This window comes from Barbus barbus (genome assembly GCF_936440315.1).
Source record: "Barbus barbus genome assembly, chromosome: 43".
NCBI classification, from domain to species: Eukaryota; Metazoa; Chordata; class Actinopteri; order Cypriniformes; family Cyprinidae; genus Barbus; species Barbus barbus.
The window spans coordinates 25841844-25863899 of NC_136721.1; the positions used below are offsets into that span (position 1 = coordinate 25841844).

The following is a 22056-nucleotide window of genomic DNA, read 5'->3' on the forward strand; positions in this document are numbered from 1 at the left end:
TTATTAAATGTAAACACATTTTATGCCATTAGTATGATGCAAAAAAAATTATATATTATATTTTGTAAAATTTTATTTATATATTTTAAATATTAAAAGTAAATATAAAAACGATACATATTAAAAGCATTCACACATTGTATTTGTTACACTGCCTCTAATTTTATGCTTGTTTTAATATCAAAAATCTTTTTTTTTCTTTTTTTAACAGTAATTAGACTTGAAAATCATTGAGACTAAAGAGAAATAAAAATAACTCAAAACTAACACATATGGACACATTCAACAGAATTCTGATCAAATGCGTTTGTGTCACGATGCAAATTATCATAAAAATAGGCTGCTTTTGTGCAAAATATAATTATTTTATATTTACTTATGTATTTCATATTTAATTATTTTATATATATTTAATTACATAATTACAATTATATAATAATTCATATAATTATGTCGATTTTAAATGTGATTATATAGAATAATTATTTGAATTATTAATTATACTGTATATATGTATAGATATAGATATACATATATGTATATATAAATTTCTATAATGAATAATTGTTATATTTAATTTACTTTTGGGTGAAATGAGTTGGAAGTGTTTTTGACAGGGTTTGATTCTTACGTAACATTAATTTGACTGATTTAGGAGAAGTCTGTGGTCACTGCTGATCCAGATGCTGATGATGATCATGATGTGTGTCGAAGGGTTCGAGTCCCAGCATCCGTTGGGTTTACGGTCGTGAACACAGATGTCAGGCTGGTGTGTGTGTGTGTGTGTGTGTGTGTGTGCGCGTGATGCTTGTGCGGAGAGCAGATCTTTGTCCGTTTTTTGTGGATCAGATTCATCGTCCTTTGCTGTATCCGGGGAAGAACTGATCCAGGAGCAGCTGCAAGGTTTTGTTGAGGCTCATGACGTAGTCTTTGCCCAGATCGTGACGGCAGGCGGGACAAGAGAAGACCTCGGCGCGGAACGAGCGCTGCAGACACGTCTGGAGGAGAGGAGAACACACACACACACTGTTACTGACACACACACACACAGATAAACACACACACACATATATGCACACAGACACACACACACACACACACACACACAGTTACTGACACACACACACACACATATGCACACAGACACACTCACACGCACACACACACACAGTTACTGACACACGCGCGCGCGCACACACACACACACACACAGTTACTAACACACACACACACACACACAGTTACTAACACACACACACACACACACACACGGCTGTAGTGATGGTTTAACCCAAACCTTGCAGACGTTGTGTGAGCACTCGGTGGTGACGGGCTGGAAGGACAGTTCCTGACAACAAACACACATGAAGAGCTGCTCCACCTTCCGCAGGAAGTTCTGCAGGACAACAGGAAGTCATGCATCAGCACAGTGCTATCTTAACATCAGTGCTATCTTTTCATTTTAATTAGTTTTACTTTACTAACTTTAAGCTTGTGTGTTTTATTTTTCTTTTGAATATGAAATTACAGAGGGCCAAGCAATAGTAAATCAATGGGAGAGTAATTGTGACAGAAAAATCAACCAATCATATCTTTCCTCTAAATGGGCGGGCCTTGTTATCACTAACTTTATTAAACGAAGTTCCGCCTGCTGTGGGGATCTCTCAGGAAAAAAAAAATATATATACACATTGATAAAGTAACTAGCTGTTATTCACAGCCGCAATTAACGTAAGTAAGGACATTTACCAGGCAGCTGTGCCAATAATAATTGAATTTATGAAGTGTCTTATTTAAGACAGTGTTGGAGATATAGAGTGACCACTTTTTTTTTTTTTTTAGATCATTTCAATATCAGCATCTGCAACAAATTGCATACTTTTGCTCAGTTTGATCTGTCATTTCCTCTATATTCTCACTATATTACACTGTATGAGCCATAAAAGCCTGATGCATAAAACGTGATACTCAACAAGCTCTTAAAATATTGTGTCTATAGGTTAGGTGTGTACCGGTCCCTCCGACAGGAAGCTCAGCGCTTCGTCCCACAGCTTCCTGTTGGGTTCGTCTTCCTGAATCAGATTCCGCTGCTGTTCTGACAGAACGAACGACTCCACTTCCTTCAGACGCTTGACCTGCGGCTCCTCCTGCGGCTCACACACACCTGACACACACACACACACACACGTGTTCACATACAGCTGTATAATCAGAGATGCCAACAGGTAAGGGGGGGGGGGGGGGGGGGGGGGGGTTTGCGTGGATCGGGGGCATATGCTCCACACGGAATTTCTTTTAAAGATATTTGCTTTACATGCTCATTTGTAGTTAATTTAAGGTTGTTTTTTTATATTTGTGACCCTGGACCACAAAACCAGTCATCATCTGAGAGCTGAATAAATCATCTTTCCATTGATGTATGGTTTGTTATGATAGGACAATATTTGTCTGAGATACAACTATTAGAAAATCTGGAATCTGAGGGAGCAAAAAAATCTAAATATTGAGAAAATCTCCTTTAAAGTTGTTCAAATGAAGTTCTTAGCAATGCATATTACTAATCAGAAATGAAGTTTTGATATATTTATAGTAGGCAATTTACACAATATCTTCATGGAACATGATCTTAATATCCTAATGATTTTTGTCATAAAAGAGAAATGTATAATTTTGATCCATACAATGTATTGTTGGCTATTTCTACAAATATACCTGTGTTACTCATGACTGCTTCTGTGCTGCAGGGACATTTTATTACCTTACATATGTCCAAAACTGTAATTGTATCACAAGCAAAAAAAAAAAAACTAAAATGTTTCGTCTAACCAGTTTATGCAACCGACCCCAGTTCTTTATTTACCTACTGTAAGACCCCCCCCCCCTCATAAAAACACTTTCTCACTGGATCTAAGCAAATCTCACAGGTGACCTGTTCTGATCTCAAAAAAGTGAGTTGTCTGAAAGGTGAGGAGTTTGCATGCAAGCGCACAGATGTGTGAGATGTACCCGTGTTCTCCTCTTCTTCTTGGTGAGCGTCTGCGCTGCCGTTGCTCTGAAGCTCTTCCTCCATGTTCTCCGCAGGTTTCTCCTCCTCTTCCTCCTGGACTCTCTTGGACGGTCGTGTGGTTCGGGGTCGTCCTCTCTTTCTGCCGCGTGTTGAGCCGCCCACTGATCGCACCGTCGCCTCGCGCTTCGTCTTATTAGCCATGGCCTCCAGATACCCCGGAGGATACTGAGACACACAAACACATATATCAATTATCATATCTGTCCCTGCAGCACAAAAGCAGTCATGAGTAGCACCGGTATATCTGTAGCAATAGCCAACAATACATTGTATGGATCAAAATTATACATTTCTCTTTTATGACAAAAATCATTAGGATATTAAGATCATGTTCCATGAAGATATTTAGTAAATTTTAATTAAAACTATTAAAATATTTTTTGTAAACCTAAATTTTTTTATTATAAACTAAATTAAATCAAATATGTTTAAGTGCTAAAATAACTAAAACTGAAATAATAATTAAACTTGAATAGAAATATTAAAAAAACGAATAAAATGACAAAAGCACAGAACAAAATGACCAAAACTGAAATAAAGATAAAGCTAAACAGATATATAAAAACTAATAAATATGATGAAAGCACATAAAATTACTAAAACTAAAACCGAACTAAGAATAAATTAAAGCTAAATAAAAATGTTTTAAACCACATAAGAAAATGACTAAAACTGAAATAAAAATAAAAGGCTATTTAAAGTTAATTAGAAACATAAAAAACTAATAAAAATGGCAAAAGCATTTAAATTAGAATTTACACTACAATGAAAACTGAAAATAAATGTAAAAAATAATTTAAATTAATAATAAATACTATAATAGTATGCAAATAATGTCAAGTAAAGTATAAATGCAAGTAAAGTCATTAAAAACTGTGTTGAATTGTTCATTCTGAGCAGTTTGGTTCACTGAACATGTTTTGTGTGTTTTTGAATCACACACACACACACACACACTCACTCACACACTCACTCACACACGCTGACACACACACTCACTCGCACACACACACACTCGCTCACACACACACACACACACACTCACTGACTCACTCACACACACACACACACTCACACACTCGCTCACACACACTTGCTCACACACACTCGCTCACACACACTCGCTCACACACACACACACGCACACACATGTTGGGTTTCCATGTTTTATGGGGACTCTCCATAGGCGTAATGGTTTTTATACTGTACAATCTGTATGTGCTATTGCCCTACACCAACCCTACACCTAAACTTAGCCCTCACAGGAAACATGCTGCATTTTTAGATTTTCAAAAAACTTTATGCTGTATGATTTATAAGCTTGTTTCCTCATGGGGACCAAAAAATGTCCCCACAAGATTAAGATTTACTGGTATTACTATCCTTGTGGGGACATTTGGTCCCCAGGACGTGATGAATACCAGGTGCACACTCACTGACTCACTCACACACACACACACTCACACACTCGCTCACACACACTCGCTCACACACACACACACGCACACACACACGCACACACACACTCGCTCACACACTCGCTCACACACACACCTGGACTTTGAGGCCGAGTTTCTTGCTGCGCTCGATCCCCTCAGGAGTCCAGGGCGCTGGCTCCAGGTCGTCTCGTCGCAGCAGGTATCTCCAGACCAGGAACCCACACTTCCCGATCTCCGGCCAGTACTTCACCACCTGACAACAACACCAACTAAACGTCAGGTTTTTCCAGGTTACTATCATGAAATATCACAATTCTGAACAGTTTTGTTCACTTTCAACATTAAAGTGACACTGCCTATGTCCCCGTAATTCAAAAGGCTTAAAAAACATACTAAATGTTTTTTTGAAAATCTAAAAATGCACAAAGTCTCCTGTGAGGGCTAAGTTTAGGTGTAGGGTTGGTGTAGGGCAATAGCACACACAGTTTGTTCAGTATAAAAACCATTACGCCTATGGAGAGTCCCCATAAACCACAAAAACCAACATGTGTGTGTGTGTGTGTGTGTGCATGTGTGTGAGTGTGTGTGTGTCAGTAACAGTGTGTGTGTGTGTGTGTGTACCTTATAAATGCCGTCGTAGCGGTTTCCCTCCTCCGGTGCGTATTTGCTGATCCGTCGGCCCTTGGAGCTGCGAATCACTCTCACCGGTTTTCCCGCTCTCCAGTTGCGAGACTCCGCGCCGTCTTTGTCGTTCAGAGGGGCGTCACAGTTCAGCGCCAGAGCCCTGAGAGGTCAGAGGTCAAGAAGGAGCATGTACAGTCACAGTTTACATGCACTGAGACGTGTAAAGATCACCTGTTCATGTGTGTGAGCGTCTGATCAAACGAGTGCTCGCCGATGCGCTTGTTTCCGGAGAGGTCGCGACCTCCGCTGCCGGTGTAGGTGAACTCATCCCCCCGGTCCTGGAACACACGTGAAATAACAGACCAAAACATGTTTTATTGAGCCTTTTATGGAAGCTTGTTTCTGTCACAAAGGAAAAAAATACATTTGACTCTGACTATTTTTTATTGCAATTATGATTTTATATCTCAAAATTCTTGACTTTGCTTCTCAGAATTGAGTTTATATGAGTTTACATCTATTGCCATTTTGACTTTTTTCTTTGCAATTCTCTTTTCTTGTTTCCACCACAGAATAAAAAGGTTTTTTCCACTTTTTATCTTACAATTGACTTTATATCTTGCAGTTCAATTCAATGAATCTATTAATTCTCACAAAACTTTATCTATTGTGAGATAAAGTTGCAACTACCTTTTCAATATATATTTTTATTTTAAAAAATTCAAAAGTTTGTGTATGTTTTTTGTTGTTGTTAAATATATTTGATAATAAGGCTTTTATGGCTCATATACAGTGAGAATATGGAGCTCAATTTTATTCAGAGACTCAAACTGAGCAAAAATATGAATTTGCTGCAGATGCTGATATTTATTATGAAATTCTGCTGCTTGTGATGTAAATCACTGAGATATTTCCAACAGCAGAGCAGATACTGACATCAAATAATCTAAATATCAGTCGTCGCTCTATATCTCCAGTAGTATGTCTTAGTAAGATGAGATTGCTTAGAAATATGATCCAGCAGGTTTTATAGGGTAAATGCTGATATGAAATGAAGAAACACTCACAACTTCGTCCTCGAATCCTCCAGCGAGCACCAGTGAGTACGAGCCGTCGTTACTGCGTCCGTGAATCCCACCGACGTGAGGCCTGTGTACGCCCGCCTCACTCACCTGACCACACACACACACACACACACACGCACGCACGCACACACACACACACACACACACACACACTTAACCCTCTGAAATCCTCATGTTGGACTAAAACTTACTGGCTTTGCTCATAACATCTTCCCAAATGTGACCCTGAAGCACAAAAGCAGTCATGAGTAACACAGGTATATTTGTAGCAATAGCCAACAATACATTGTATGGATCAAAATTATACATTTCTCTTTTATGACAAAAATCATTAGGATATTAAGTAAAGATCATGTTCCATGAAGATATTTAGTCAATTTCCTACCGTAAATATATCAAAACTTCATTTTTGATTAGTAATATGCATTGCTAAGAACTTCATTTGAACAACTTTAAAGGAGATTTTCTCAATATTTAGATTTTTTTGCTCCCTCAGATTCCAGATTTTCAAATATCATCCTATCCTAACAAACCATACATCAATGGAAAGTGCATTTATGAAGCATAAATCTCAATTTCAGAAAATTTACCCTTATGACTGGTTTTGTGCTCCAGGGTCACAAATGTTTCATGATAACTTTTGTACTTTTTTAAAGCTGTTTTTTCCCCTCCTTCTTATACTCGAGGTGTTCAAAAATGAACCAAATTGCTTGTAAATCTCTCATTATGCTATATTATTATCAAATACTGAATTCAATCTTGTTTTCTGTCGATTAGCACAGGTTTTGTGTTTCTTTCTGGAACTGGTTGATCGGGGCCGGTTGCACCAGCTGGACGTACACCCGGTTGTAAGACTAGACTGGACGTAAGTCCCCATCTCGGCGTAGTGCTACGTCTGACACTAAATCTCACGCTAGTCAGGTAGGGGGTAGGTGTAAAGTGAAAAGTCATGATTTGCTCATGCATTTCAGTTTTTGAGTGAAAGTTGTCAAAAATTATCCAAAATAATGTTTTTTCACTCAAAAACAGATGTGCATGAGATCAGATCAATGAAGCAATGAGAGATTTACAAGCGATTCTTAAAATGCTGGTCATTTCTGGGTCAACCCCGCTCTGGGCCGGATCTCCTCACCTGAACGCGGAACTTCCACGTGGTTCCAACGGGAACGCCGGGAACGGGGCCGTAGTGATTGGAGGGGACGATTGTGCACTCTTTAGTGCGGCCCACACACGCCATACCCTAAAATACACACAACACACACACTTAACCAGAGCTGACCAATAATAATGAACAAAGTGTCTATCTGACTACCTATACTACACAAACCTATGTTTTTCATCAGTACCTGTCTGACGGTTATCACTTTGTTTATTTAAATGGGGAATCATCTCAATTAATGCCAGTAAAGTTTGGAGTGCCACAAGGATCTGTCTTAGGCCCGCTGCTATTTTCAATATACATGTTGCCCCATGGTAATATTATTAGAAATAATAATAATAGTGTCTCAATATTCTTCCTGTCTTTACATTAGCGAAGTCGTGTGGTGATTCATACAGTAGTTCAGAGCGTCGTGTGTGTCCGCTCACACTCGTACCTGCTTTCCCACAATGCCTCAGCGCTCGTAAACACTGCTCAGCGGGACTCTGGCCTTCAGCTGCGTTCGCTTTCAGTAAAAGAGTGTCTAGAGCGCTTTTAAACAGGCCTTTGATCTGCAGATGATCTTTCAGTTTTACAGCTGTTATTAATGAACGCGCATCAAACAAAACCATCACCCTGCATTCAACAGGTAAATATGTGCAAGAACGAGTAAATGTGTGCATTTAATTTTGAGATAAATTGATCCTGCAAAAAAGAGCTAAATGTGATGATGCATTGAAAACAATTGGCAAGGGAATTCAAGAAGTCTCTATTATATGCTTCATGAAAAGCTAATAATTAATACAAATCTGAATAAAGAAAAATAAAGTTAAAGTTAAAACAAAAACACTAAAAATGTATTCAATTATAAAAATGTCAAATTACAAAAAGAAAAGTAAAGCAATAAAAGACTAAACAAAAATGATTAAATCCCAAAAGCATCAAATTAAAATAAAAAATCAAAATCAAACACTTCCTAAAAATGTATTACATTATAAGATCAAATCAAAACACAAAGAATCACAAAAATGTCACATTAAGATAAAAAAACAAATGAAAACTAAAAATCAAAAAAATAAAATTACAACAATATTAAATCTCAGAAATGTCAAATTAAAATAACTAAACAAAATCATCAAAATAAATATAAAAATAAAACTTACTAAAATGTACTATTAAATTATAAAAATGCCAAATTATAATAAAACACAGTGTAATAAAATGTATTCAATCGTATTATCAAATAAAATTATATTAAAATAATTTTAAATAAAACACTTACTAAAAATTATGATGATGATGATTCAAAAAGCTGAAAACAATATGAAAAGTGTTTCATGAAGTAAATCAAGTTTTCTGTTAGGGTTTGATTTAGTCTACAGTCTGTGTGTGTGTGTGTGTGTGAGAGAGAGTGTGTGTGTGAGTGAGTGAGTGTGTGTGAGAGAGAGAGTGTGTGTGTGTGTGTGTGTGTGTGTGTGTGCATGTTTATGTGGTTTATGAGGACTCAAATTTGTATAATGGCATGGGTATGACAGAGGTATTACAATATGAAGGTGGTTTATGAGGACACTGTCTATGTCCCCGTAATTCAAAAGGCTTAAAAAACATACTAAATGGTGTTTTTTTGAAAATCTAAAAATGCACAAAGTCTCCTGTGAGGGCTAAGTTTAGGTGTAGGGTTGGTGTAGGGCAATAGCACACACAGTTTGTTCAGTATAAAAACCATTACGCCTATGGAGAGTCCCCATAAACCACAAAAACCAACATGTGTGTGTGTGTGTGTGTGTGTGTGCACACCTTGCCCCAGTCTCTCTGACTCTCTGTAGTCGCTGATGGCATCTTGGATTTCTTCTTGCTGGTTCTGAGTTTCTCTCCGGCTTTGACAACCTCGCTGCTGTCGTTCTTACAGGTGGGACAGTACCTGCACACACACAGCGTCACGCCTCAGTCACGTGATCATACACACACGCTACAGTTTTTTTCAGCTACATACACATTTTCAAAACTTTGCCTCTTTTTTTTCAAAACTTTACACACAAATCAAAGAATTGCACATAAAATACAAAATGCCTCACATCACATCACATCAAAACATCACAAACATTTGCAAGCACCTTTGCCAGAATATTAATTCCTGTTAGATTTGTGTGTGTTACAGAGAGAACTGTGTGTTTTGTTTTGCAAAAAGTGTTTTATGAAATTGAAAACTGAGACAAAAGCTGATCGTTAGTGTCTGGTTTTGTAGATTTGGTGAGTGCTTCTGCTGTTTGAGTGACAGCTTTCAGAAACTGTGTGACAAGGACAGATTAAAGCTGTATAAGCAGCTGAAAAAAACTAGGGATGCACCGAAATGAAAATTCTTGGCCGAAGCTGAAAAAAATGAAACACTGGGTCGAAGGCCGAATACAGTTTTTCGTGTTTTCCCTCCATGCATTATGCCTTTTTTTCACCATTGTATAAATTAAATAGCTAAAATGTGCTTTTTACTGTTTTGTCTTGCTTTTCAAATAAAAGCTCAATTACATAACAATTGAAAAAAGATTTACTAAACACTGAACATTTTTTTAAATTCTAGCAGACATTATACCAACGAAGCACAATTTAACTTAAAATGAATAAGTTAGTAAAATAATATTTTTGGCCATTTTTGAGACCCCCTTTTTGAATCAGTTATGTATTTTTTATTGTACAAATAAATGCAGCCTTGCTGAGCAGAAGAGACTTCTTTTAAAACATTAGAATATATTACAGATTTGAACACTATGTGTGAATGTTATAATAAATGTATTATTAGAGCTGTTGTAATTATTATTATTATTATCATTGTCTTACTTTTTTATTTTATTTCCCAGAACAACAGTAAAATTACAATACTAACATTTATGAATGTTGATGGAGTTCTTGCTTTTTCTCAGCTTTTATCTTGGCAGAAACCCACAGGAAGACCTGTGCTTTTTGTTGACAACAGCAGAATTGTAAAAGATTCTCATCATGAATTTAGGAAGATATTTGTTGCACGTATTGCATTGTCACACGCCAAAATGTGATTAAGCATCTGACGAGAAACACTGTTTCAGTGCAGATTTTCCTCACACTTTGGACTCTGAACCCTGGCTAACGAGCTTGTGCATCGCTCAGAATACATGCAGTTCATGTGTGTGTGTTAGAAAACAACATCCTGCAGTTTATTTACTAATTGTTTAAAGCCATTTCGCAATTTGTTTGCTGCATTAGTGCACGCTTCTATCTAGTCACGTCATTGTTCGGTACAATTTATTCAGTCTTTTCGCAGATTTTTTTGCTATTTTCAGCCAAATGATTTAGTTTGCCGGAGATTCGGTGCATTCCTGAGTGCAGGGTGGAGCGCGGCTCACCAGTCCTCGTCCTCGGGGATGGCGGTCAGCGGAGGGGTCAGGCAGTAGATGTGGAAGGCCATGTTACACTCGTCACACAGCAGCTGCATGTGAGCGTCCTGCTTCCCTCCACACACACAACACGAGCAGAAACGACACTCAGCCTCTGGATCCGCCTTACAGTGCTTACACTCCGGACCCGTCTTACCTGCACACACACACACACACACACACACACACACACACACACACACACACACACACGTTCAGTGGCAGGAGAGTTCAGATCATGTGTAACGTGTGTGTGTGTGTGTGTGTGTGCGCGAGAGTGTGTGTGTGTGTGAGTGAGTGAGTGTGTGTGTGTGTGTGTGTGTGTCTGTGTTTGTTTGTGTGTCTGTGTGTGTGTCCGCATTTGTTTGTTTGTGTGTGTGTGTGTGTGTCTGTGTTTGTTTGTGTGTGAGTGTGTGTGTGTGTGTGTTTGTCTGTGTTTTCGTCTGTGTGTGTGTCCGTGTTTGTTTGTTTGTGTGTGTGTGTGTGTGTGTGTGTGTGTGTGTGTGTGTGTGTGTGTGTGTGTGTGTGTGTGTGTTTGTTTGTGTGTGTGTGTGTGTGTGTTTGTTTGTGTGTGTGCTCACGTTTGAAGGGGCCGTCTGCCACGGACAGCGCCGGTGCTCCTGGTTTCTCTATCCTGTAAATCTCATCCAGAAACTGCAGCTTACAGTCACCAATCACATCACCCGGACCTCTGAAACAACCAATCACAGCACCAGCTTACAACGTCACATATTTCCTCAAGTTGGGTGAACTTATATTCTGGCGGTTGGTGTTTACCCCAGCAGAATCTTGACGCGGATCTCTTTGTTGGTGCGTGAGACGGCGTTGAGGGTCGAGATCTCGGCGTCGTACCAGAAGCCTCGCTCCTCGGGGTTCTCCAGGTTATAGTTGACCATCACCACGTCTCCCACCTGCAGCTGGTCGAAACGCAGCAGAGTCCTGGCCCTCGGACGAATATCATCCGCGCTTATCTCCACCACGCCATTCTCCGGATAACTGCGGGACACAGACGCAAACGCCAGCATCAGACACAAGAATAAACCCCACCAACAACAACAACCGCAATAATGACTGTTTCCTCAACACTCCCTCTGTCTGCCATTGGTCAGTCAGACAGATAGTCCCGCCCCCAAACTCACTCCATTGGTGGAGTCAGAAGTCAACCTTTTTTAAGCCGATCAAACACACTTTGCTCAAACTGGGGTTCATGAGTTGATAAAAAAAAAAGCTAATAATCATAAGCATGCCAAATTAAATTTAAAATATGTAAATAAAAATTAAAATAAAACACTTACTGAAAATGTGCTAAATGATAAAAATTTCAAAATTAAAATAAAAAGTAAAAAGTTAAAGTTAAATATAATTTAAACAAATAAATTTTGCTAAAATAAAAACTGAAAATGTATTACATTTATAAATTGTCAAAATAATTTAAAAACCAAAAACAAACTAAAACATTTACTAAAAATGTATAAAGTCAAATAAAAACATCAAAGCAAAACAGAGTAAAACACTTAGTCAAAGGTAATTAAATTATAAAATGTCAAATTAAAATAAATGTAAAACAAAAACAAATCAAAATAAAAACAAATTATTTCATCCTAAAATGCGAATAAAAAATTAAAAACAAATCAAAACAAAAAATTTATTCAATTATAAAGATATATAAAATTTAAATTTAAAATTATAAATTGTAAAAATTATTATAAAAAGTCAAATTAAAATAATTGTAAAATTGTCACAAATCACAACAAAACACTTACTAAAAATGTAATGAATAAATAAAAAAACATCAAATTAAAATCATCTTAAAATAAAAACAATCAAACTGAACATTAAATAAAGATGAACTGTTGACCTGTGTGTTATATGACCAGTAACTGATATCAGAGAACTGTGAATGTGTTGTTAAATTATTGAAATATTAACTTATCAGACACCTCGATATCGACCGAGAAACAACAAATGTATTATTCTGAGCGTTTTGATCTAAGGGAAGAAAACAACAGGCACACACATGAGTGCATTATCTGGAAGAGATCCACAGATGTCTGATCACTCTCACATCTGCTGGAGAAACATGCTTCTGAGCGACCGTACGCTCCACAACGTCTGCTGAAAACACACACACACGAAGATCAGGAACAGTGTGTGTGTGTGTGTGTGTGTCCATCAGTCGTAGGTTGATCTGTCTCTCATCTGGACTGTGTCTCACTCTTCTGCTGCTCCACACGCTCATGTTCTGAATATCAATATGACTCTCACTCTCTCTCTCACACACACACACTCACGCAGCAGCAGCAGGACTGTGTGTGTGTGTGTGTGCATGCGTGTGTGTCTGTGTGTCTGAGAGTTTTTGGGTGTTTCTTCAGCTCCGGTTCTTCTGACCCTTTAGAAAATAAACACGTTTCACATTCTCAGCAGTTCATTTCTCATAACGTCCGGCTCTCAGACGACGACACACACACACACACACGTGCACACACACACACACACACACACACACACATGTGCACACACGCACTCGCACACACACGCACACACACACACACACACTCGCACACACATACACATAATAAAGTGTAATGTAATGAACCTCACAAGTCAGACAGGAAGTGATGGTCTGACTGACTTGTCAAGCGGCCAATCACAGTCTGCGTTTATGACTGTTGATTAACAGATGCACAATCACGAGCCAAATAACAGGGGGGTAAATATAATTTGTTACATTTTTATGACAAATATGACTCCAGAAAAATGGCAGCATTGTAATATTATTTTTACACAGAGATTAGTAGATCTATTAGTAAAATCTGTTGACTTTAGAAATCTTTGTTGCATTATGTGCCAATGGTGACCGTTCAAAAATAGGGAAACAGCACTTTTCAAGCTTTTTCTCCAAAGTTTGCAGACCTGTAACTCAAGAAGTATTGAAGATATCTTAATGCCCTTTTAGATATTGGGTCTTGACAAACTTTCCTTTTGGCATGTTAATTTTTAAGGCTCTATATGGTTCGGTTCCAGAAATATTGGGATCTCAATATGGCTCCAGGAGTAAATTGTTAAAATGTACACATTTCAATGGTCAAAAACCAAACGTGGGTCACTTTGCAAAAATATAATACTTATTTTCTCTTAAAGAGGAAAGTGTGAAAAACAAATAATGTTGAAACTAGAAATGTATCTTGTTTCCTTCTGTCCAAACAACTCCAATGAACATACCAGTCTGAGTGCCATAAATAATATTTTTCCAAAGTTTGTGTGCTTCATTTTCAAGGCCCTACATCGTTCAGTACCAGAGAAATGGGGTAAGTGCTGTTTGGCCATTTTTGAATGGTCTCCATCGGCACATAATGCAACAAAGATTGCTAAAGTCAACAGATTTTACTAATGAAGCAACCAATCTCTGTGAAGAAATAATATTACGATGCTGCCATCTTTCTGAAGTCATTTTTCCCCTCCTGTAATTTGGCTCTGAATCTCAGGTGAAAATTGCCATTTTGACCCCCCTCTACAAAATAGTGTTTTACTCAGTAAATATTCATCCACGACATTTAATATTTTGGCTTTCATCACTATACATGCTTATCTTTCTTCAGAAAAAAATATGAGCAAAAACAAAAAATATACAAAATAAAAATATATATCTAAATGCTACAAACCTAATACAAACAATTATAAAACATATTTTAAAGGTTTAAAATAATTTTTAGATATTTATTTATTTTAAAAATGTAATATTTTAATTACTGCTGTAAAACGATTAATCGTGATTAATATTATTAAATTAAATATATATGTGTGTACTGTGTATATTTATTATGTATATATAAATACAACACATGCATGTATATATTTAAGAATATAAATATATAAATGTATATACATGTAAATTTTTCCCAAATATATACAGTATGTGTGTGTATTTATATATATAATAATAAATATACACAATATACTTACATAAATTATGTAAATAAAAACTTATTTTGGATGCGATTAATCATTTGACAGTACTAATTTTAATATTTTACATATTACGTCAATTTACATGATTTAATTTTTTTAGCATTTGTACAAACAAACAAATAATACTGTTTAAATGGGTTTTATTTGACTGAAATGCTAAAAAAAACAAAAACAAATAATTGTAAACATTTTAATATTACTATAAATATAAAAAACAACAGTAAGCCGATTCTCAAATAACTGCTATGATGACTTTTGTTCTGCCCACTTAAAAGATAGAAGTACTTGCGTTGTCCAATCTATACAGACTGTGTCTGTCCCCCGAATAGCGAGGTCAAAATATAAATTTAATGAAGGCTCTAGAAAAAATCTGATCGTGATTAAACCAGAAAAACACAAAATAAATGAACAAAAACTATTTTTAAAGCTTGGGCTCCTAAACATTAGATCACTCGCACCCAAAGCAGTTATTGTAAATGAAATGATCACAGATAATAATGTTGATGTACTCTGCCTGACTGAAACCTGGCTGAAACCAAATGAATATTTTGGTCTAAATGAGTCTACTCCACCGAGCTACTGTTATAAACATGAGCCCCGTCAGACTGGTCGTGGTGGCGGTGTGGCAACAATATATAGTGATATTCTCAATGTTACTCAGAAAACAGGATACAGGAGGTTTAACTCATTCGAAATACTTCTGCTTAATGTTACACTGTTAGATATGCACAGTCCAAACAATCCAAGGTTCTTATTTAGCACAGTGGCTAGATTAACAAATAAACAGACACCACCTGATCTAAATATTCCCTCACAGTTTAATAGTAATGACTTTATGAATTTCTTTTCTGATAAAATAGATAACATCAGAAATACAATAATAAATGTAGATTCTACTGCGTCTAGTATTTCAGCTTCATTCATCGCACCCAAAGAAAAACTGCAGTGCTTTACAACTATAGGACAGGAAGAGCTAAATAAACTTATCAGTGCATCTAAACCAACAACGTGTTTATTAGATCCTGTACCCACTAAACTACTGAAAGAGTTGTTACCCGTAGCAGAAGAACCGCTTCTCAATATTATTAACTCATCGTTATCTTTAGGTCACGTCCCAAAACCATTCAAGCTGGCGGTTATTAAGCCTCTTATTAAGAAACCACAACTAGATTCTAATGAACTGGCAAATTACAGACCCATTTCAAATCTTCCGTTTATGTCTAAAATTTTAGAAAAAGTTGTGTCTGCTCAGTTGTGTTCCTTCTTGCAGAAAAATGATCTCTATGAAGAATTTGAGTCAGGTTTCAGGCCTCACCATAGCACAGAAAATGCACTTGTTAAAATTACAAATGACTTGCTTCTTGCTTCAGACCAAGGCTGCATCTCATTGCTAGTATTACTTGATCTTACTGCTGCGTTTGACACTATAGACCATGATATACTCACAGATCGATTACAAAACTATACTTGTATTCAAGGACAGGCTTTAAGATGGTTTAGATCCTACCTGTCCGATCCCTACCACTTTGTTCATTTAAATGGAGAGTCATCTCAATTATCACCAGTAAAGTATGGAGTACCACAAGGATCTGTCCTAGGTCCTCTGCTATTTTCAATATACATGTTGCCTCTTGGTAATATTATTAGAAAATACGGGATTAGTTTACACTGCTATGCTGATGATACTCAACTATATATCTCAACAAGACCAGATGAAACTTCTCAACTATCTAAGCTAATAGATTGTGTAAAAAATATAAAAGATTGGATGACCAATAATTTCCTCCTACTAAATTCAGATAAGACAGAGATATAACTTATTGGACCAAAAAACAGGACACAGAATCTCTTGGATTACAATGTGACGGATGCACTGTTACGTCCTCTAAAGTCACAAATCTGGGTGTTATATTAGACAGCAACTTGTCCTTTGAAAATCATATTTCCCATGTTACAAAAACAGCATTCTTCCATCTTAGAAACATTGCCAAGCTTCGAAGCATGCTACCTGTTTCTGATGCAGAAAAGCTAGTTCATGCATTCATGACCTCTAGACTGGACTATTGTAATGCACTGCTAGCTGCTTGTCCTGCATCTTCAATAAACAAGCTACAGATAGTCCAAAATACAGCGGCTAGAGTTCTTACCAGGTCAAGAAAATATGATCATATTACCCCAATTGTACAGTCTCTGCACTGGCTACCTATTCAGTTCCGTATCATTTACTAAATATTATTACTTGCCTATAAGGCCCTAAATGGTTTAGCTCCTGCGTACCTAACTTGTCTTCTACCACGCTACAATCCAACCCGCTCCCTAAGGTCACAAAACTCTGGACTTTTGGTAGTACCTAGGATAGCAAAGTCCACTAAAGGAGGTAGAGCTTTTTCACATTTGGCTCCCAAACTCTGGAATAGCCTTCCTGATAACGTTCGGGGTTCAGACACACTCTCTCTGTTTAAATCTAGATTAAAGACACATCTCTTTAGCCAAGCATTCACATAATGCATCTTATAATCTTGTACTGCAGTTATATCTGATCAAATGTACATTATTATTATTCTTTAGCTTGGGTTGAACACATCATTTTTGCTTAGATGGAACAGCAGCTACGCTAATTATGTCTCTATTTGTTTCTCTGTTGATTAACATCCCGTGGTAACTAGGAATGACAGAAGCTTCAGTCTGGATCCAACCCTTAAATGATCTGAGATGACCGAACACCTGAGAAAAGATGATGCCAACCCCTCAGAGGACCTCAGAGGATGCCAACGCTCAGACAACATACAGAAATCACCAAATTTTGCCATAAGCTAAATATATTAAGGTTCTGCAATATATAAATATATTCCTGTAGAGCTGCTTTGCAACGATTTGTATCATAAAAAGCGCTATACAAATAAACTTGAATTGAATTGAATTTAATTGTGGGGGGAGGGGGATGATAAAATTAACATATTGAATTCTACATGCCATAAAATATTATATGCATTAATAATAACAATAAAAATAGCCTTGAGATCAGATCCCATCAACACAAACCATGTGACCTGAGCACAAACGCTGTTCAGCATGAACACCCAATCAGCATCGGTTTCCCAGCATGCACTGCAGCATGACGCTTCACTCTTGGAATCGATACACTTACCGCATTCTGAACGCATCCCATCATGCACCTCTCACACTTTAGACTCCTCGCGCTTTAGAAATGAACATCCAGACAAGCAGGGAAAAACAAAGAGCCTTCCTTCCCATGATGCACTTACTCTTCATATTTAATGTGGTAGGAGACGTGCGGCGGATCCGTTTTGGACGTGGACGGCTGGTCCGAGTGTAACGCTGTGCTGTGAGCGTCCGTGGAGGATGAGGATGGTGGTGATGAGGATGAAGGCTGAGACTCCAGCTTGCCATTAGTCCGTTTGCTGGGTCGGCCGACGCGGGCCGGAGCGGGCGTTTCGACTCGGCCGTTCTGTCCTTTAGAGGCAGGAGTGACCTTCTCAATCACGCCCTCGAACCAGGCGCCGATGCTGACATCCCTGCAGTCCACTAACTCATTCACCTGAAACACAAACACAGCTGCTGTTAGAGCTCAGCATCTGAGAGATTAATAAATAGCTCTCCATTGATGTATGGTTTGTTAGGATCGGACAATATATGACAATCTGGAATCTGAGGGAGCAAAAAAATCTAAATATTGAGAAAATCTCCTTTAAAGTTGTCCAAATTAAGTTCTTAGCAATGCATATTACTAATCAAAAATGAAGTTTTGATATATTTACAGTAAGACATTTACTAAATATCTTCATGGAACATGATCTTAATATCCTAATGATTTTTGTCATAAAAGAGAAATGTATAATTTTGATCCATACAATGTATTGTTGTCTATTGCTACAGATATACCTGTGCTACTCATGACTGCTTTTGTGCTCCAGGGACACATATGAATAATTATGATTTAACTGTCTTAATATTTAATCCACTTACACTGCAAAAATAACACGTTTACACATTTTTTTTTTAATTTGCCAACAAATATAATGCATCATTTCCTTCATAAAGAAATATTTCACAGAGTAAAATGACATGAATAATAATAATATCCATCATAAATATGAAAAAAATGAAAAATATATTTTCAATAATAATAATAATCGTTATTATTACTACTGCTACTACTATTATTATTATTTCAAATGTTAGAATTCACACTTTGGATTTGGTAAATACTAAATATTAAAGGATAATAAAGAGATTACATTTATTATTGTTATTATTAATGCATATAATGTTTTATAGCATGTAGCAATTTAATGTGTTAATTTTAATGCAATTGATTAATTTTAAATAAAAAAAAATCTGAAGTGATAAAACAATAAAAATATAGAAATCATAATATAATATAAAATAATATTTTGTATTATTAATTTTATTGTCATTATTGTTAATAAATGATAATAAAGATAATAAAAAATAAATGGTAATAAATAGATAAATAAATGGTAAATAGATCATAAATGGTCAAATATAATAAAGAGATCACATTTATTATTGTTATTATTAATGCATATAATATTTTATGGCATGTAGAATTCAATATGTTAATTTTAATGTAATTAATACATTTTAAATTAAATTAATAAAAAACTATGTGATAAAAAAATCATAATAAATATAAAAATCATAATATAATATAAAATATTTTGAGTATTAATTTTATTGCCATTATTATTATAAATAATAATAATTATAATTCCAAATGTTAGAATTTGTACCTGACTCATCTAAATATTAAATAATATTACAAACTTATTATGATTAATGCATATACAATTATGTTTGGTAGCACTTTAAGTTTAATGTGTAAATTTAGTGCAATTTCCCTATGTTAGATTAAATTAATAAAAAACAATGTGATAAATAATAACAAAAAATTATTTTAAAACAGTAATATTAAAACGATTAAAATATTGTTTTTATTAAAATATTATAGTATTTTAGAAGTAATATAAAAACAATAAGATAAAAAAAATAAATAAAGAGTCAGTCATGACCGATGCTACAATTATTTCACAGAATAATCTTTGAAGTTTTTTGGGAACTATAAATGGAATAGAGTTAGAAAGCAGGCAGTATTGCTCTTACTCTGAAGAGTCCGATCCCGGGATCGATGAGCAGCATCCGGCTGGATGTGGACGGCTGGCTGTCCGGCGCCGGGCTGCAGGATTTGGACCCGTTTCCGTTGCTGTTGGCGACGATTGCTGGGGAAACGACTGTTGTGGTGGGTGTGGCTGAGGCGGGGACAGATGCTGTGGTGGGTGGGGCTACGACACAGGCCACGCCCTCGTCACTGTTGTGGGAGGGGCTGTCCGGCGCGTCCGTCTGCGAGCGAATGAGAAGCTGGACGATGTCGTTCAGACCGACGTTATAATCGAAGAGTGTCTGACCATCTTCCATCTGCAAAGAAGCATGTCAAATATGAATTATTAGTTATGCAAAATAAACTGCATTATATAAAGTGTACAACTATTGTACACGATTTTATTATATTTATGTACAGTACATACACTATCACTCAGGAATTTGGAATAATTAAGATTCTTTAATGTTTTTAAAAGAAGTCTCTTCTGCTCACCAGGACTGCATTTATTTGATCAAAAATACAGTAAAATAGTGAAATATTATTCTAATGTAAAACAGCTGTTTTCTATGTGAATATATGTTAAACTGTAATTTATTTTTGTGATCTGCAGCTGTATTTTCAGCATCATTACTCCAGTCTTCAGTGTCACATGATCTTCAGAAATCATTATAATATACTGATTTACTGCTCAACAAACATTTCTGATTATTATCAATGTTGAACACAGTTGTGCTGCTCAATAAACTACCACTACGCAAGTAAGAAAAAAAGAATGATTTGTTCATCAAGGACGCATTAAATTGATGAAAAGGGCCAGTGAAGACATTTATAATGTTACAAAGGATTTCTATTTTAAATAAATGCTGTTCTTTTGAACTTTCTATTCATCCATGAATCCTGAAAAATAAAAATGTATCAGTTTCCACAAAAATATTGAGCAGCACAACTGTGTTCAACATTGATAATAATCAGAAATGTTTGTTGAGCAGTAAATCAGTATATTATTATGATTTCTGAAGATCATGTGACACTGAAGACTGGAGTAATGATGCTGAAAATACAGCTGCAGATCACAGAAATACATTACAGTTTAACACATATTCACATAGAAAAGAGATATTTTACATTGTAATAATATGTCACAATTTTTACTGTATTTTTGATCAAATAAATGCAGCCTTGGTGAGCAAAAGCATTACAAAACTATTTATTATTATTATTTTTATTATTATGCATGTATTTATACACACACACACACTCACTCACAAACTAAAGCACACAAAAGAATCCCTGTTTTCCGTATTTGTTCTGTGTTTATCTGTGGTGTCTGTGTGTTATTATCGGGGCAGAGTAGCTCTGAGATGTGAGACGATCTCAAACAGCAGCGAAGCCATTTTGTGCTGCAGCAGACGCCATCAGCCTCGCCTTCTCCCCAATCACAAATAAAGAAATAAAGAAATGTTAGAATAGTGATGACGGCTCTAGTGCAACCGTGCGCATACGCGTGTGTGTGAGTGTGTGTGTGTTGCCATAGCAACCAACCAGGATCCATTGCACACACATACACACACACACACACACACTTGCACGAACACACAATTGTAATTTTCGTGGATGTGTGCGGGCGTGAAACATCAGCGGCGGATTGGCCGGTTGGTCTCATTAGCATGAGAATCAGAGGTGTTAGATGTGTTTCCTGTTCTCCCGTTACCCCTCCAACAATCCCGCTTTATTATGCACGATGGAGAGAAAACGAGAAGACTGTCGGAGTCCACACCTCTGAGAAAACCTAACGCTAACAGAGATCGTGACAGAAGCGTTAAAGCCTCGACTCGACAATAGACTCTGAACAGAGGAGAAACCATCTGAAGGAGCGACAGAGACAAGACCTGCACAAAACCAGTCATAAGGGTCCATTTTTTAAAAATTGTGATTTAAGCATCATCTGAAAGCTGAATAAATAATCTTTCCATTGATGTATGGTTTGTTATGATAGGACAATATTTGAAAATCTGGAATCTGAGGGTGAAAAAAAATCTAAATATTGAGAAAATCTCCTTTAAAGTTGTTCAAAGAAGTTCTTAGCAATGCATATTACTAATCAAAAATTAAGTTTTGATATATTTACAGTAGGAATTGTACTAAATATCTTGATGGAACATGATCTTAATATCCTAATGATTTTTG

General features: G+C 36.4%; 1 protein-coding gene across 1 annotated transcript in view; it reads right to left on the reverse strand.

The window, feature by feature from the left end:
* Positions 1–591: 591 nt before the first annotated feature.
* The window catches only part of uhrf2 (ubiquitin like with PHD and ring finger domains 2), a 33793-nt gene continuing 12328 nt past the window's right edge, over positions 592–22056 (reverse strand). The window contains exons 2-16 of the mRNA XM_079404444.1: positions 19872–20183; positions 17993–18285; positions 11535–11753; positions 11339–11448; positions 10728–10914; positions 9151–9274; positions 7348–7455; positions 6198–6302; positions 5362–5468; positions 5128–5290; positions 4622–4759; positions 3007–3232; positions 2013–2164; positions 1298–1396; positions 592–998 (exon numbers count right to left, since the gene is read on the reverse strand). Of these exons, the coding sequence (XP_079260570.1) occupies positions 852–998; positions 1298–1396; positions 2013–2164; positions 3007–3232; positions 4622–4759; positions 5128–5290; positions 5362–5468; positions 6198–6302; positions 7348–7455; positions 9151–9274; positions 10728–10914; positions 11339–11448; positions 11535–11753; positions 17993–18285; positions 19872–20183 (2490 nt within the window). The 3' untranslated portion in view covers positions 592–851. The remainder of the gene's footprint in view (positions 999–1297; positions 1397–2012; positions 2165–3006; positions 3233–4621; positions 4760–5127; positions 5291–5361; positions 5469–6197; positions 6303–7347; positions 7456–9150; positions 9275–10727; positions 10915–11338; positions 11449–11534; positions 11754–17992; positions 18286–19871; positions 20184–22056) is intronic.